The sequence below is a fragment of the Miscanthus floridulus genome, chromosome 8 (assembly GCF_019320115.1).
Source record: "Miscanthus floridulus cultivar M001 chromosome 8, ASM1932011v1, whole genome shotgun sequence".
NCBI classification, from domain to species: Eukaryota; Viridiplantae; Streptophyta; class Magnoliopsida; order Poales; family Poaceae; genus Miscanthus; species Miscanthus floridulus.
Genome location: NC_089587.1, coordinates 136,600,261 through 136,618,542, shown reverse-complemented (window position 1 = coordinate 136,618,542; position 18,282 = coordinate 136,600,261). Strand labels below are relative to the sequence as shown.

The window sequence follows — 18,282 nt, the reverse complement described above, 5'->3', positions numbered from 1 at the left end:
TGAGGAGGTCGTCTACAGGTGCGAGGGATGCCAGTTCTATGCTTGGCAAACTCATCTGCCGGCACAGGAGCTCCAAACCATCCCCATCACCTGGCCGTTCGATGATCTAGGGGCCTTCGACATGGTAGGACCCTCTCAAAAAGGGCCCTAAGCGGCTTCACTCAGCCTACTCGTGGCGGTCGACAAGTTCACCAAATGGATAGAGGCTAAGCTCATCACCAACATCCGCTCGGAGGGAGGCAGTCAAGTTCTTCCTCGACATCATCTACCGGTTCGGCGTTCCTAACTATATCATCACTGACCACAGAACTAACTTTACCGAAAAGAAGTTCCTAGACTTCATTGATGGATACGACATCAGGATAGACTAGGCCTCAGTCGAACATCCACGTACTAATGGCCAGGTCAAGCGTACCAATTGCATGATCCTCCAAGGACTTAAGCCACACATCTTCGATCGACTCAATAAGTACGCGGGGCGATGGGTTGCAGAGGTCCCAGCGATAATCTAGAGCCTGAGAATGAGCCCAAACCGATCTACAGGGTTCACACCCTTTTTCCTAGCCTACGGAGCTGAAGCAGTGCTGCCCTCCGACCTCGACCATGACGCCCCAGAGTGAAGGCCTTCGACCGTGATTGAGCCGCGGAGGCTCAGCAAGACACGATCGACCTACTCGAGGAGACCCATGAGACGACCGTCATCCGCTCCGCTCGCTACCAGCAGATGCTCTATAGGTACCACGAGAGGAAAATCGGAGGAAGGATCCTTGAGGTCGGAGACCTTGTGCTTCGAAGGACCCAGTCGACCAAGCAGAAGCACAAACTCTCTCCGCCATGGGAAGGACCTTATACGTTGACCGAAGTTATCCGACCGAGCGCCTACCGACTGAAGGACGACAACGGCGACGTTCTCACCAACACATGGAACATCGAACAATTACGTCATTTCTTCCTCTAAAATTCGGTCTTTACCGTTTTCTTTCATTCAAACGTTCGCTCCTACAAAGCACCTCGCCCCGAACACTTTCGGCCCGGGTCGCTCGGGGGCTCCATGAGGGTACGATACCACCTCTTTTATCATATGGTAAATATATTTTTTACCTGAACGAAAGAGCCGCGTTTGTTAATCTGTATTTCCACACACGGGCACTGTGGCCACCTCTGTTAATCTTGAGTAACAAATGTGTTGTATTCGAGGCAGACACGATGCCCGCTTGGGTAAATAGTTTTTGACCGCTTGGATAAATTATTCCTATACAAGTGTTTGGTGTCAACAAGGAACTCAAATAAAATATTTTGAACTCATAATAAGATTGTAAGAAGGTTCAAATAAGAAGATTAAGCTGGCATGAAGACAAAAATATGTCAAATTAATATGAGGATTTATGAAATCATTTCAATTTTTCACACTAATTTTTTTTCTTACTAACTAAATCTTGGATAATTTTATAAAAACTCTTAAGCCATTTATTTTATTTAGCATAAACTATTCACAACCCAAAATAAAAAAAATTGAATGGTAGCAAACTATCCTATTAATAAAAATCTTGTACCGAGATTCACGGAAGTTATACCGATTATAAAGAACCAACTTATTCCATGTCATAATGACAAAAACATTCAAACACATGAACAAGCACACTAAATGATATGGTCATGTTGACGCTCATTAAGTCTGCACAAAAAAAAACTAGGACGCCTGAGACCGCACAAGACCTAACACGGATAGTATAAAACTTCAAATTATGATATTTTTATGAGTAAATACTCATGTGCCTCACTAGGGCAGGAAAAAAATCAATCAAAGTTATACTTTAATTTGATAAAAATTTAATAAGACATTGTCATATTATTATAAGTACTAACTTATATTATGGATGTAATGATTATTAAAAGATAAATTATAGCTTTATATTTCATGGAAAGAATAAAAATAAAATATACTTCCTCTATTCAAAATTATGTCATTTTTAAGAATCAAAGCATCTCAAGTTTGATGAAAATTACAGAAAAATTACAAAGATATGACATCAAATAGGTATACTATAAAAATATAATTGATGAAAAATCTAATGATACTTATTTGATATTATAAATATTATTATTTTATTAATAAATTTAATCAAACTTAAAATACTTTGACTCTTCAAAAAAGTTAGAATAACTTACTTATAATTATAATTTGGGATGGAAGGAGTAGATGGATATGTCCTGTATTCAACAGTTCGGCTTTTCATGTACTCCTTTTGATCCAAAATAACTGCACTTCTATAATTTTTGGTAAAGAGATCAATATTCCTATAAAGATATAATAATTGCATTTTGAGAAAAGAGAAAGTAGAAAAGACAACTAGAGCCAGTGGTCTTAAACCGGTTTTAATGGGATTTTATGTCCCAGTTTTTAATATACCCGTATTTTTAAATCAGTGTATAAAATTTTTATGAGAATAAAACTCTCTTTATTACCGTAAAACTTTATCATCTCTCTTCGTAAATACTTTGCTACGTAAGTATATTCAATGCCATAAAACTCTCGTGAAACCCGTATATTTTCCCGTTTTGTTCCGATTCACGGCCGTTTTCGATATGCTCGTGGGCTATTTTCGAGGCCAACCAAGCTGCAGGGCAGTACCGTAATTTCCGTGGCCAGTTGCGGCCGACGACCTCTCGAGAACGAGAACGACTCTTCCTCTCCCGTTTGCTTCCCCTGCCAGCACTCTTCCGCGTCAATCTCGCGCCCGTTCCCGCTTCCGCTGCCGCTTGCCAGCTTCCTCGTCGCCGCCATCTTGCTCCGGTCCCGCCGCCGCGGCCGCTGCTTCAAGTGGGAGCCGAGTGATCTCTCTGGCAGAGGACCCAGGCTGAGTCGGCGTCGCCGGCAGCAGACGCGGGAGACTTCGCCGCCATGTCGTTGGACTCGGAGGCCTCCTCGCAGGGCGGGGACTACCGTAGCTTCCGCCAGATCACTCGAGATCGTAATCCCTCTTCCCATCCCGATTTGGATTTGCTCGCTCGCTGCTGCTGGAAATGGATCTGGCAAAATTGCTTACGGAGCTTTTTTTTTTGAAACAAAAATTGCTTACGGAGCTGGAAATACCGACATGCGGTTTGTTGCTCTGGAGTCTAACCTCTAGTCGCAGTAGAGAATTATACGGCGTAGTGACCTGTGCTTAACCCTGCATTGCTGTTGCCAACTGAGTGATGGCCCGTTGGTTTTGCTTGCCACACTTGTGGCTTCAGTGTGCGGCGGATACCTTGATCAAGAGAGTAGTGGCAATACAATGAAGTGGGCTGTGCTCTCCTCAGCACTAGTAGCCAAACAATTTGATACCTGATAGAAGTAACATGGCCAAAATTTACTTGGAAAATCAATAATGTTACTGGATTGAATATAGCCAAAATATAGTGACACTGTTAGGCTAATAGCTTTCGGAATGTTAGGAAGTGTTGGACAACTGTCATCTTGTTATACATATTTTATGGAAAAAGTCATGTAGTATTGCCTCAAAGAGGAATCTTGATATGGAGTGATTTTCATGCATAGTTAACAATTGTGTCAACCCACCACTTTGCAGATGGTCATTATTAATAATTTTCTAAGTATCCATCCAATAGTTTTGTAACATCTTTGCTCACTGTATCATATACAATCTTGTTTGTTTTGTTTAACTGATTACATATGTATCGGTGGACCTTTGCGGCTACTTATGTTTGTGTTAACTAATATATTGCATATATTGACTTGCTTGAGACTAAAAGGATTTCGATGCTGCTGCTGTTGGGTTTATAAATAATTGTGCTTTGACAAATGCAGGTTTATTATTTGAAATGCTCAGATCAACTAGGAAGAATTCGAAATCAACATGGAAGGTATCCTTTTCCTTTGAACATTTTTACTAATATCTGGAATGGTTTTCTTGAAGTGCCCCTGTATTATGAAGTACTTACCTTGAAGTTTCATTTTGTCAATTTATTGTGTTTGTTCCTAACTATTGCTAACTGTCTTATGGTTGATGTGATTATTTGTTTTTATCCCTCGTTTATGCATATTTCCAAGGGACCATCCTTGAGTTTTTTTTTCCTATGTGAAGCAATTTCAGATTACTTGCGTTATTGGATTGGTACACCGAGATTACACCCTGTCAGTTTAGTGCAGCTGCTTTTTTTTGTGTCTTATGGTTTTTATGATGTAATAACTGGAGAAACATCGAACCTAGCACTCTTAATTGATCTATGTGCTTGGTCAATTTGCTTTCTGACATTCTCTAGGTTCAACTGATTTTGCTTCATCTGGCAACAAACACAATAAAGGGATTGCAGGCATTCTATGGAACATGTGTGTTCAAGAAAAAAAAAAAATCTATGGAACATGTTGTGATGAAGTAATCTAATGTTGCTTGACTAATTTGTTTCCAAAACCAGTTTAACTATGTCTAAGAACTTACATTCTTTTTATTGACATATTTGGTATATAGTCTAAAACGCATGAGATAATTGTGACATTTGTTTTACTCCCATTTTAGAATAAATAATCCTGAAAAAGTTTTGCATTTTATTCACAAATTGTCATGATCTCTTCTAGGTCCTTATCATGGATAAGTTTACAGTCAAGATTATGTCTTATGCATGTAAGATGGCAGATATCACAGAAGAAGGGGTTTCATGTAAGTGGGCAGGCATGATTTGTTTTTTGTTATGAGTTTTGTTTTTACTTGCATAAACAAAGTTTCCTTTTCCATTGCTGCTAGAGTATATAAATAACAAAGTGGGAAAAACAGATGTAAACCAGTGGATTGCCACACTCACCTGTTGTTTTGACATTTTAGATCCCCTAAATACTAAAAATTCATTAATTTAGGACTTGCAAAATCAGGCATGACTTTCCATAATTATTGAAGAGGCGGTTTTGCATGGGTTGGGATGGTTCTTCAAGTTCATGATAAGGGGTGGGGGTAGGTGTCCAGCCATAAATGTACCTACTACGGGTGTGAACAATTGTTTAAACTGCTATAAATGCGTGTTTGTTCTATGGTTCTGTACTAGGAATTTTGTAACATTTTAGCTGAGTTACACTAGAAGGCTCTTCTGGTTACACTATATACATTTCCAAAATTATCCGCATAGAGTATTTCTTCAGGCAGACACCCTGTGGACTGATAGAAGGACCTTGTTGATATCGCCACTGAATAATTTGGTAATTAGTATTCAGTAGCCTAATGCAGTCTGCCTTGTGTGCAGTATAACTGCATTTTGTGAAATTGTGAATTACCATTTTGAATCTATCGCATCCCATGAGACCTATGTTTTTTTTAGTATTTGTGTTGGGCCAGGAGGGCAGCTTGTCCAAACATGGCCGCTTGGATTGTATTGCAAAAAGACTTAGGATACAATGCTACCACTGCATATATGCAAGTGGTGTACCTACTTTCTTAGGGGCATTATTCTAACTGCAATAAAGCAGATGCATGATTCCTACTTGTGCCAAGGCCACATGACAATGGTTGCCAAGGAAAACATTACAGAGAATAGTGAAAATAGCTTATAGCAGGTAACATGAAAAACAAGAAACTTAGGCTAACTACTGACAATTCTCCCCTTTAGCCTTGTGGTCCTTGGAAGTGATATGCTTGAGCCCAATTCTTCCCCTCATCTCTTCAAATTTTGATCTTCCAAGAGACTTGGTTAGAATGTCAGCCAGCTGATTAGTGGTGGATATGTGATCAGCCTTGATACTTCCATCTTCCAAGCAGTTTCTAATGAAATGGTACTTGATTCTGATGTGTTTACTGCGCTCATGAAAGACTGGATTCTTGGCTAGAGCAAGTGCAGACTTACTGTCAACCTTCAGTTCAACCACTTCCACATTCCTTCCAAGGAGGTCTGCTAGCAACCTGGATAGCCAAATAGCTTGTTTTGCAGCTGTGGTAGTGGCAATGTACTCAGCTTCACAACTAGATAGAGCTACCACCTTCTGCTTCACAGACTGCCAGCATACAAGATTGCTTCCCAGGAAGAACAGAGTGCCACTAGTGCTTTTGCTGGTGTCAATGTCCCCAGCCAAGTCACTGTCGCAGTATCCAACAAACCTTGCTCTCCCTGGAGCTTTAGTGTAGTGAAGTCCGAATTCCAGAGTACCAGCCACATATCTCAGGATGCGCTTGATGGCAGCTTGGTGCTCTGCTGTTGGTCTTTCCATGAACCGACTGACAAAGCCAACTGAGAAGGCTAAGTCAGGTCTTGTGTGGACCAAGTATCGCAGGCTGCCCACCAATCTTCTGTATTGGGTAGGATCAACTTCTTCAGCCGTGCTCTGCCTGCTCAACCTCAGCCGTTCCTCCATTGGTGTATGGGCAGGGTTGCAGGCATCCATGCCTCCTAGCTCAAGGATCCTCTTGGCATAATGGGTCTGCCTCAGAGTGATCCCAGCTGAATCTTGATGTACTTCGACTCCCAGGTAGAAAGACAGAAGGCCGAGGTCGCTCATGTCGAAGACCTTCTTCATCTGAGCCTTGAAACCTTCTATGGCTTGAGTGCTGGCACCGGTGATGATCAAATCATCAACATAGACACCGATCAGCAGCAGCTCCTCCCCTGTTCCTCGCCTGTACATCGCAGCTTCATGGTCGCTTTGCTGGAAACCCATCTCCTTGAGGGTGGCATCCAGCTTGGCGTTCCAAGCTCGAGGAGCCTGCCGCAGGCCATACAGAGCCTTGCGCAGACGGTACACCATCTTCTCCTTCCCGGCGACGGTGAAGCCAGACGGCTGCTTCACATACACCTCCTCCTTGAGGTCGCCGTTGAGGAAAGCAGATTTGACGTCCATGTGGTGGACGCGCCATCCTTCTTGGGCTGCCAGCGCGAGGAGAACTCGGACGGATTCCATGCGCGCCACGGGAGCAAACGCGTCGTCGAAGTCGATCCCTTCCTGCTGGACGAAGCCCCGCGCCACCAAACGCGCCTTGTACTTGGTCACCGCGCCCCGCTCGTCCTTCTTGAGCTTGTAGACCCACTTCAGAGTGATGGGCCGATGACCGGGAGGAAGCTCCACAAGTTCCCAAGTGCAGTTCTGCTCAACTGCCTTGATCTCCTGCTCCATGGCGGCCTGCCAGGCAGGATCGCCTTCAGCCTCCGTGAAGTTGGCTGGCTCGCCGGCGTGCGTGAGATGAAGCTCGGCGAAGAGACGTGAAGCCGGCAGCGGTGTGGGTGCGTCCCCGATGATGTTGGGCATGGTACGGTACCGCAGCTGCTCGCCACCGTAGGAGGCATCAAGGCGATCGTCGTCGTCCTCGAGCGGTGACGCGAACTCAACTGGGTCCGCCTGCTCTGTTTCTGCTGCTGGTGAAGCAGAGGAAGCTGGTGAAGTAGAGGAAGCTTGTGGATCATGCTCCCTTGGAGCTGGTGACGGCGTGTGCGGCGGGGCTCCGTCTGTGTCGACTCCCCAGAACTCGATGTCGAAGTCACTGGAGGCGGAAGCAGACGTCCCGGCGGCCGAATTGGACCAATCCCAGCCGCGCCCTTCATCAAACACCACGTCGCGGCTCACCTTCACGCGTCCCGTCACCGGATCGAGGACCCGATAGGCCTTGGCGCCCTCGGCGTAGCCGATGAAGACCCCAGCCTTGCCGCGGTCGTCGAGCTTGCGCAGGTGTCCGAGCTCCCTTGTGTAGGCGACGCAGCCGAATGTACGCAGGTAGCTCACCGCCGGCGCTCGTCCATGCCAGGCTTCATGGGGGGTCTTGCCTTGCAAGCTTCTTGTTGGCGCGCGGTTGAGCAGATGCACCGCCGTCATTACCGCCTCCCCCCAGAATTTGGCCGGCATGGACCTCTGCTTCAGAAGCGCGCGCGCGGTCGCCACGACCGTCTGATTGCGCCGTTCCACAACACCGTTTTGCTGCGGTGAGTGTGGTGCAGAGTAGTGCCGCTTGACTCCTTCGGCGGCGAAGTACTGCGCTAGCTCGCCGACGGTGAACTCTCCTCCATTGTCGGTCCGCAGTACCTTGAGCTCACGGCCGGTCTCCTTCTCTGCTTCGGCCTTCACCCGCTTCACGGCATCCGCAGCAGCATCCTTGGTCGGCAGAAGCACCGCCCACATGAAGCGGGTGGCGTCGTCCACCATCAGCAAGAAGTAGCGGCGCCCTCCTGGCGTCGCCGGCGTCACCGGCCCACATAGGTCGCCGTGGACGAGGTCCAAGGGCGCCTGCGCGCGGTACTGCGCCTGCTGCGGAAATGGCTTGCGGCGGAGCTTGGTAGTGACGCAGGTGTCGCAGACTTGCTCCGCATGCTTGATCACCGGCATCCCCCTCACCATCTCCTTCTTGCCGAGCTGGTGCAGTGCCTCGAAGCTGAGATGCCCGTAGCGCTCATGCCACCTCCATGACTCGTCCTCTTTCGTGGCGGCAAGACATACCGGCCGCGCGGCCTCCAAGTGCAGGACGTACAACCGACTGGGCCCGCGATGTACCTTGGCGAGAAGACGACTACGCCGGTCCCAGATGCGGAGCACTCCATGATCAATCTCCACCCTGGAGCCTCCTTCGTCGAGCTGCCCCAAACTCATGATCGAGTTCCGGAGCGCTGGGATGTAGAAGACGCCGTGGAGGACGCGCTGATCTCCGTTTTTGGCCTGGAAGACGATGGAGCCGGTCCCCTTGATTTCCACTCGAGACGAGTCGCCGAACCGCACCGTGCCGCGCGCCGTGGTGTCGAGCTCGGCGAAGAGCTCCCGGCGGCCGGTCATGTGATGCGTGGCCCCGCTGTCGAGGTACCATCCGTCGAGCGCCTCCTCGTTGGCGCTGGTGTTGAGGAAGACTCGCGCGCGCGGCTCGTTGATGTCGAGGGAGACCGTGGCCTTGGAGCAGACGGCTTCGTCCTTCTCGTCAAGCTTGAGGAAGCCGTGGGCGAAAAACAGAGCACCATCATCGTCCTCTGCTTCTGCGACGTGAGCAGCTCCGCCACGCCCTCCACCGCGCCTTCCTCCTCGATCACCTCCAACACGGTAGCCTCCTCCGCGTTGGTTGCCACCGCCACCACCGCGGTCACCACCACCACGGCGCGGCTGGCGGCAGTCGCGCGCCCAGTGGCCGCGATCACCACAGTTGAGGCAGGTGTCGTCGTTTACCCCGCGATCGTCGCCACCGCGATTTCCCTTCCCGCGCTGCTTCTTGCCGCCGCGTGGACGACGTCGTGGTTCCTTGCCCGACGCGGAAACGGCAGCCTCCTCCTTCTCCTTGGCACGCCACTGCTCCCTTGTCAGCAGCAGTCCACCGATGGCGGCCGGTTCCGCGTCCAACGCCTCCATGTCGTCCACCGTCTTCAAGCGTCCAGACACCTCCTCGATGGTGAGGTCCTGGAAGTCCAGAAGCGTCTCGATGGCGATCCGGAGCTGAGCGTACTTTGGCGGCACGGCGCGCAGGAGTCTCTCCACCGCGCGCTCTTCATCGATGTCGTTGTCGCCGTGGAGAAGAAGCTGCTGCTTCAGGGCCATCAAGCGAAGGGTGAAGTCCTCGATCTGCTCTCCTGGACGAAAGGCGAGCTTCTCCCAGTCGCTGCGGAGTCGCTGGAGCGTGGCGCGGCGCACTCGATCGACTCCGATTCGCGCGGCGGCGATGGAGTCCCAGGCCTCCTTGGCCGATCCCTTCTCGGACAGCGGCATCTGCATCTCCTGTGGCACGGCGGCGATGATCGCCTCCACCGTGCGCCTGTCCTCATGGTATGGCAGGTCCTGGTACTCGATCGCATCCCAGAGTTGCCGCGCCTGGAGCTTCAGCTTCATGATCGAGGCCCACTCATGGTAATTTGTCTTGTTGAGCATCGGCCAGGTGGAACTTGCGCCAGAGTCCTTGTACACGGTCTGGATCACCGGCGAGCGGCCCCTGGCCCGTCCGCGGCGGCGATCCTGATCCCGATCGGGCGACCGCGTCTGCCTGCGCTCGCGCTCCGGACTCCTCCGCGGAAACGGGCGGCGATCACGCGGCGGATCCTCCTCCACCAACTCTCGACGCAGAGCCGCGGCCGTGGCGGCTGCGTTCCGAGCTGCTGCTGCTGCGGCCTCCGCGGCCTGCTGCGCCTGCGCGGCTGCGGCCTCTGCCGCGGCCAGACGCTGCGCCCGGTGCTCGGCGGCGGCGGCTGCTGCTGCTGCTCTCTCTGCGGAGGTGGCCATGCTCTTCCCTATCTCTCAACCGGCTCTGATACCAATTGTTGGCTGCCAGAGGGCAGCTTGGCCAACAGGCCGCTTGGATTGTATTGCAAAAATGACTTAGGGATACAAAGATGCTAACCACTGCATATATAGGCAAGTGGTGTACCTACTTCTTAGCATATTCTAACTGCATAAAGCAGATGCTATGATTCCTACTTGGTTGCCAAGGCACCATGATCAACTTGGTTGCCAAGGAAACACATTACAGAGAATAGTAAATATCTTATAGCAGGTAACATGAAAAACAAGAACACTAGGCTAACTACTGACATTTGTATCATAGATCTTTATTAAATGACAACAATAGTGTTTAGAAACTTTCTCCCTTAAGCCCAAGTTGAATCATCTCTGTTTTCTTACATATCTTGTCCTTCAACTTCCTGAATATGGCATGCTGGTCATCACCTATTGCCTTGTTTTTTTTTTTTTCATATTTTCTTTCTAAAGTTCTATTCCCATTCCTTCAGATTAAAGTGCTCTTTGTGAGAATATGGGATTTCCACTAGATGCTTAATCTGACGTAGAGTCCGAATTATGAAAATTGTTTTGCAGTGGTCGAAGATTTATATAAACGGAGGCAGCCATTGCCTTCACTGGATGCCATATATTTCATCCAACCAACTAAAGAAAAGTAAGTTATAATGCTTGAAATATTCTTGTTACAAATCTTGTATCATAGAGCGATAGTATTTTCATTTTTACATTTGGAAATAGTCTGTATGCCTGTATAAAACACTGTAACTGGATAAGTATGATTAGAACAGCTATCTATATTCCACTACTAAGTGGTTTGGCTAATAAGATGCAGATACAGTTTTCTGGGTGTTAGTGGCTTTTGGACATTTTGATCTTTTATATCCATTTTGCAGTTATGCTATCTCTAGCCTTTGTACAAAAAGTGTTCTTTAACACAGGAGGCTCCAAAAATGCCCAAAGCTCCAGTTTACATGGACTCATAGCATAAAACCTGACCCTCAATTCAATGTGTGATAAACCAATGGCCAACATAATTCCTGTTGTTGAATGAGGCTAGCCATAATAAAATTTTGAATTTCACGCATCAATTAGTTCATCCATGCTTAAGCTGCTGAAGATATATAGGACAATCTGCTCATATGTCAATATTTATACTCACATCCAGGTTCAGCCAGGACAATCACTTCGTGTGACATGGGCTAGGACCCATTCCACTTTTGGAACTCTCTTTGTTGCCCTACCGAACATCTCATTCATCATAATGCTGTTATTGTTTTTTTATAAGTTTGTGCTAGCCAATTCTCGATCTTGTCTTGAATTTAGGATATCTGGCTATAGGATCATGTTAAATTTGATTTGCCAGCATTTACATCCAGATGCTTAAGCTATCGAGTTAAGGTGGCTAATCAACTCAGGTTGTGTCCATAAATGGAGATTCAGATTCAACACCTTATGATTTCTTCCAAATCTGAAAATCCTAAAAATGTCAAGACCGATCTCCCTTTTCCAAACAGGCTCATACTGTCATACAGCAACGGTAATTAGTGTCTGAAACCTAGAGATCAGTAGATTACTTCAAGCATGGCAATTCGTGAAGAGATTTCACTCTTTGAGTGTATGTGACAATGGAGGGTTGACATTACCGTTTGCATGTTTGCACTTATTACCCATGAGCATAGAGCATGGCATGTGCTGAATTGATATAGAAAACAAACCTTGAGTTCTGCTTGCAGCCATATGTTCCATCTTTTGATTTGACTGATGCTCTTAACCATCATACCATGGTGATTGCAGCATTGTCATGTTCCTATCTGACATGTCAGGAAGAAGCCCTTTGTACAAGAAGTACGCGCAACATATATTTCCACCCACTTTTTTTATGGATACTTGCTTTGGTGTTTTATCTATTGACATATTACTTGTGTTGCAGGGCATATGTGTTTTTCAGTTCTCCCGTGCATAAAGAATTGGTTGCTCAAATAAAAAAGGATTCAAGTGTACTACCTCGTATTGCTGCACTTAGTGAGGTTACATGGCTCTCTTGCCCCTTTCTGTTTTACTTGAGTATGTCAGATTGTTATGTTGGTTATTCACTATATCTTGTTCTTTTTGTTTATCTTCCAGATGAATTTGGAGTACTTTGCTATTGATTCCCAGGTAAGCATTTTCGTTAAAAAAGATCATTGGTTCCTGATACGGTTTTTTATCCTGTTCTATGGAAATACATATATTTCTGTGATGTTGACTCATCTTGTATCATATAGCTTGGATTAGTTGTAATGGAGACCATATTCTTGCTCTTAAGTCAAGAAGCTGTCATAAAAATAGAAATGAATTCTTATGTTCTGTTTTCCTCCCATTAAATCTTTCATAGTGGCTGGATTTGAGGCCTCATATTTTCTTTATAAGTTGTGAGTTTATCACAAAAACAAGGGTGGGAGTGGGAGGTGGTAAGGTGAGAGGGTAAACTGTCTGGTTTGCCCCTGAGAAATTCAGTTACCGTTACTCATTTCTGTTCCTTTAATCCTTTTAAATATTTTTGTTCCCTTTTGATGGTAGGATGAGATGAAAACAACATTCGATTGTAAGATGATACATAGGCATACTTCTATATAGCTCGAAGTATCCATGGATTTAGTGTAAAATAGCAAATATGCCTGTGTTACAACGGTTTGAAAAACCCTCTTTGCTTCTCCTCACTGCTCCATCCACCCTGTTCCAGGCCTCTTGAGACATTCTGTATTTCGGAGTCCTGATATGTGGATGAGGCCACGGGCTCGGTAGCCTCGTCGGCCTCAGTGCTCAACAGCGTTTTGTTGTGACAGGATTGCATCTTCTATGTTCTCATGGCTTGTTGTGACAGGAGCGCATCTTCCATGTGCTCGCTCTATCTGGCAAGAGAGGCGTAAGCTTGCTGTGTTTTATATAGGTTTTTGTTGTACAAATTCTCCACGTGGAATTAAATTATCGTCCTTATGGCCTGCAACGTTGCATAGTGTTTTGTTATGCATGTAGGGCCCTGTAACAATCCCGCCTAGTTCATGTGAAGCCGTGATGACTCAGTAGACTACTTCACTACTATCACTATTGGGCCTTCGCGTGCTTCAGCTTACTTGTATAAAACAATCCTGGCAATGCGGGCAATGTTTTTCTAGACTAATTCACATGAGGGCCATTCATCTAGCCAATAGATAAAGCCCAGTTCAATAGCTACTCCCCAGTTGCCTGTGTCAGGGGCTCAAAATGCGCCGCAGCATCAGTATCGCACGCGGTGCGGAGGAGCATACTTTTTGGTTAGACAAGAAAAAAAAGAAATAATTTAAGGAGGTTTCTAGAAGCGATGGAAAAGAAAGCCTATTGCTTTTAATATTAGGGATATACTTGATAACTTCTGTAATTGCATGAGTAGGGTTCCTCACTCAGCTTGGTGATTGCGTGCAGGGTTTCATAACTGACCATGAGAGGGCATTGGAAGAACTTTTTAGTGAAAATGCAGAAGGATCTCACAAGTATAATGCTTGTCTGAACACAATGGCTACTCGTATATCTACAGTATTTGCAACAATGAGGGTATGCATACTTGTGAAAGCTTGTGTTGCTTGAATCTTGTACATTTTGTTTTCTGATACATGACCAGAAGGTCCCGGGTCCTGGTGCAAGCGGTAGAGTCTTACCGCCTGTGACCGGAAGGTCCCGGGTTCGAGTCGCGGTCTTCTCGCATTGCACATGCGAGTGTAAGTGTTATGGATTGGCTATGGATAGATGGATTAGCAGAGAGACCCCGGATAGCTGCCCTTTCCTCGGGAACTATCTTAGGATTTCTTCTTGCTTGACTCTAACTGATACACGATGGTCCCTTTTATAGAGACAACTTACTTGACCCCTAAGTAATATGCTAACCGAATCAATCTAATTTATCTCTTTCCTAACAAACCAATCTAATCTAATCTGACCCGTGTGGGCCCCTGGCTGGCTCCACCTGCCATAACAGTAAGGCTTGCCACTGACACCCTTCGCCAGACCCCGCACACAGCGGGAGCTCTTTGCACTGGGTACGCCCCTTTTTATACATGACCAGAAGTGTCTACTGTGAGAAAGATGGACCAGAAGTTAGAGAAATAGGTGGGTTGGGTTGTTTCATTAGCCCTCTGCCCTAACCAAATGCCTGACCTTAAATTTACTAACAAAATATGATTCACTGCCCACGAGGTTTGGTGGTCAATTGGTTAGGGACAAAGGCAAACCCTGGGTCTTAATTTTTTCTGGGGTCACTGAAAGTAGATGAATATGCATCTGTATTGATTTCTTGAAGGAGAGATTGGTTACAGGATGCATCTTATAGAGAGACTTAAGGCTAAGTAATAGGCAACACTCCAGGGGGACTAACCTGATCGTTATTAGCCAGCTCGTGTGGTGGCCTGACCCAACCCACATACACTTCTACTTTTTTTTTCTTGAAAACGCAGGAGAACTGCACTTCATTATATTAAGAAGAAAAAAAGGGGGAAGAAACCCCGAACAACACATACCACACCACTCCAAAATACAAAAAAACTTACACACGCGCCTGTGCGAACATAGAAGGCGACCAGAGCTAGATTATCCCTAGGTTACAGAATTACTGAGGGGAGGGGTGGGGGTGCCAAGAGAGATAGCCCCCGAGCCCCAGCTAAAGCCCACAGCCGATGCTCCTCCAAAGCAAAACCCAAAGCAGCAGCCAAGTTGGAAGCAGCCCCATCAAATACACAACTATTACGATGATTCCACAAGGTCCAGGCTCCTAGGATTACAACAGAGTTGAAACCTTTCTTTGTTAACTCAGCAGTAACATTGCTTGATCTTTCCCACCACAAATCAAAGGATGAATCTGTAGGCTGTGGGGAAAAAAGATGGATACCAAAGTGTTTGGAGTAGAGAGAACCAGAACTTCCGAGTGAAGACACAAGACACAAGAAGATGATTGATGGTTTCCTCCTCTTGATCACGGAGAGGACACTGCTCCGGGTGTGGCCGCCCCCGCTTTGCCAGCCGATCCGCCGCCCAGTACCTGTCATGTGCAACCAGCCACATGAAGAAGGCACTTGGGTGGGTGGAGCCCAAGTTTTCCAAATCCTCTCATAAGGGCCAAACTGAGTAGACCCAATGAAAAAGCCTTCATATGCAGACTTGGCCGAGTACTGTCCACTAGAAGAAAAACGCCAAATGTGAGAATCCTCAATTTCTGGTTGTAGTTGAAAATCATAGATGAGATCCCATAGACAGAGAATTTATGATGAAAAAGGATAAGTCTCCTTGCAAGTTAATCCCAGATGGAACAACTATTATTTCTTGGAACAAGGAAAAATGGTTCAGTAGGAAGTGAAGTTGGAGGTAGCCTGGTGATAACTGCTGTACAGTAAAGACGATGTAGACAATTCTGAGATCCGCTGATGTTATTGTTCCTGAAATTAGATTTTGGTGATAACTTTGTTATAATTGTTATTTCTTTATGCTCCCATCCACTTCCAACAAAGCATCTCAGTGATTGACCTGTGTGCGTCCCAACTAACTGTTGGCTTAAAATCTATTGAAATGTATTTTTCTATACACTACAGGAATTCCCTCGTGTACACTACCGTGTTGCCAAGACGATTGATGCTTCTACAATGACAACACTACGAGACTTGGTCCCCACAAAGCTTGCTGCTAGTGTATGGAATTGTCTTGCGAAATATAAAACGACAATACCTGAATTTCCTCAAACAGAAACTTGTGAATTGCTTATAGTAGACCGTTCAATAGATCAGGTATGTGTTGAACATATCTGTGGTTTAACCTTTATTCTGCTTCTACATTGAGTATATGGTATTCATCTTTTTATACCACTTTGTTTCTTTGGTACTTAGCCCACCCCAACTTGCTTGGGACTTAAAGGCTTTGTTGTTGTTGTTTGTTTCTTTGGTACTTCAGATTGCACCAATTATTCATGAATGGACTTATGATGCTATGTGCCATGATCTGCTTTGTATGGATGGCAATAAGTATGTTCATGAGGTGAGCATATAAACACACTTGCTGATGTTTTAACATTGTATTCTATCTATTGCCTCTGTTGATACTAATTGATTCTTTTCTTTGACTGAAATAAAGGTTCCAAGTAAAAATGGGTCGGCAACTGAAAAAAAGGAGGTCCTGTTAGAAGATCATGACCCTGTCTGGCTTGAGCTTAGGCATGCACATATAGCAGATGTAAGATTACTCCTTAATCTACCTTCTTACTTGGTTCATGTATTCAACAATTGCATGTTTAACCATGACTGTTGCAGGCAAGTGAGAGACTACATGATAAGATGACCAACTTCATTTCAAAGAACAAAGCTGCACAATTGCACCAAGCACGGTTTGTTGTTTCAACCTGAGTATTATTATACCTGGATAAATCTTTATTAGCTAAGATGTGTTCTCCTGTTCTTTTCCATTCTGATTTTCCCATTTGCAATGAGCACTAATTAGATATTAGATGTGGGCCAGTTTTCTGCAGACACTTACTCCCCTTTTCTGCCAAGTAACATTGGGTTTAAGATTTGTCTACAATAGATAGTTGATATTGCTTATTAGATGTATATGTTCTCTATGTACTTTTCCATTGTATAAGGGGGTTTGTCCATATTTGCTAATACTTGCACATGTATATATTTGGCCCTAGAGCCCTCATAATGAATACAAGTGCTATTCATAACATTTCTATCCTGGATTGATCATACTGTGTATATCATAAATAATCATTGTGGTAACTGGACTTGTGTTGGCAGCATTCCGGTTTGTGTAAAGGTAATGCCATCCACATGACATTTCCATGGTGAAATGCATTAAATAATTCATTTCTGTGCATAGTTCTCTCTCTCTGCTAGTTCAAATACTATTTTTCATGTCGATTAGAAATCTGTTTGTGACACATTTCAAGAAATTTTGATAGGTTACACTCATATGTGAAACGTGATATATTGCACTTTAATTCATCTTATGTGAGCTTATTTGATGCATGGCACATGAAAACTTGAAAATACATATTTTATGCTCCTTGAAAAATGTCAGATTTTGAACATGGTCCTGGATAGGTCAGCCCATGCCTTCAGTGCCACCACCACTGCTCACTGCTGGCCTGCCGCGCTCCCTGGCTTTCCGCTAAGCTCAGGGCCATGGTGAACCTATGGCCCGAATCCTCAAACCCAATTAGCTTGCCAAGGACAGACAGCTGCTGAGAAAAACTCTGTTATAACATGTTGTAATATGGTAGAACTGTTTAAGAAATGCTATGGGCTTGTTTGGTTTGGTGGCCAACCTCTGGCCAGGCTCCAGGAAGCCACCTTGGAGTTGTTTGGTTCCCTGTTTAGGCCCTTTAGCCAGGTCCAACTTAGCCACCGACCACCCTGTGGCCTGGCTAGCTGGAAACACCGGAGCATCTCGTTTCCGTGTAGCCTGGCTTGGCCAGCGCTAAGTCGTGGTTCGCGTCACCTTCCACCTCCCGACGCGAACCTCTTCCAGGTCCTCTCCCCTCCCTCCGACCCGCACCTCCACGCCTGCCCCCACCCTTGTCGGTCGCCATGCTCGCGCCGCATAGCTTCGGCAATGCGGTCAAGCTCCCAATTAGCGCCCACGACAGAACTTCCCTCGTCCAATTCGCATGGTGCCGTGGAGCTCCGCTCCGCCCACGACTGGGCACCCATGGCGCCGCCGGTCACCCGAAGCTCCAACAACGCGCAGATCTCCCATGGCGGCGGCGCTTCTTCGCGAACGAGACACTCGTGTCTTCCGCAGCACTTCTCCACGACTGCGAACGAGCCGGTCATCCGCCGTGAAGCTTCTCGATGAACGAGCCGTTGGGCATCCGAGCTGCTTCTCCACGTGCGCCGCCACTCGAGCACATGCTCCTCTGTTCGCGCCACCGCGCCGCTCGGCCACGTGCACCGAGACAGCACTCCCCCAGCATGCAAACCAGCTGTTCGACAAAATGCCTGAGAGGGTAACCTTACCAGAATAGAGAAGAGGTAATTCTATGCAATGCAAACCAAACAACTAAACACACCCGGTGCTAGCCAGGCTTAGACAATGCATGCAACCAAACAACTAAA

General features: G+C 46.3%; 1 protein-coding gene across 1 annotated transcript in view; it reads left to right on the top strand.

The window, feature by feature from the left end:
• Nucleotides 1–2,637: 2,637 nt before the first annotated feature.
• The window catches only part of LOC136477294 (probable protein transport Sec1a), a 37,962-nt gene continuing 22,317 nt past the window's right edge, over nt 2,638–18,282 (top strand). The window contains exons 1-12 of the mRNA XM_066475415.1: nt 2,638–2,972; nt 3,812–3,867; nt 4,580–4,661; nt 10,748–10,826; nt 11,966–12,016; nt 12,102–12,198; nt 12,296–12,328; nt 13,613–13,741; nt 15,766–15,957; nt 16,121–16,204; nt 16,301–16,399; nt 16,477–16,550. Coding sequence (XP_066331512.1) covers nt 2,903–2,972; nt 3,812–3,867; nt 4,580–4,661; nt 10,748–10,826; nt 11,966–12,016; nt 12,102–12,198; nt 12,296–12,328; nt 13,613–13,741; nt 15,766–15,957; nt 16,121–16,204; nt 16,301–16,399; nt 16,477–16,550 — 1,046 coding nt within the window. The 5' untranslated portion in view covers nt 2,638–2,902. The remainder of the gene's footprint in view (nt 2,973–3,811; nt 3,868–4,579; nt 4,662–10,747; nt 10,827–11,965; nt 12,017–12,101; nt 12,199–12,295; nt 12,329–13,612; nt 13,742–15,765; nt 15,958–16,120; nt 16,205–16,300; nt 16,400–16,476; nt 16,551–18,282) is intronic.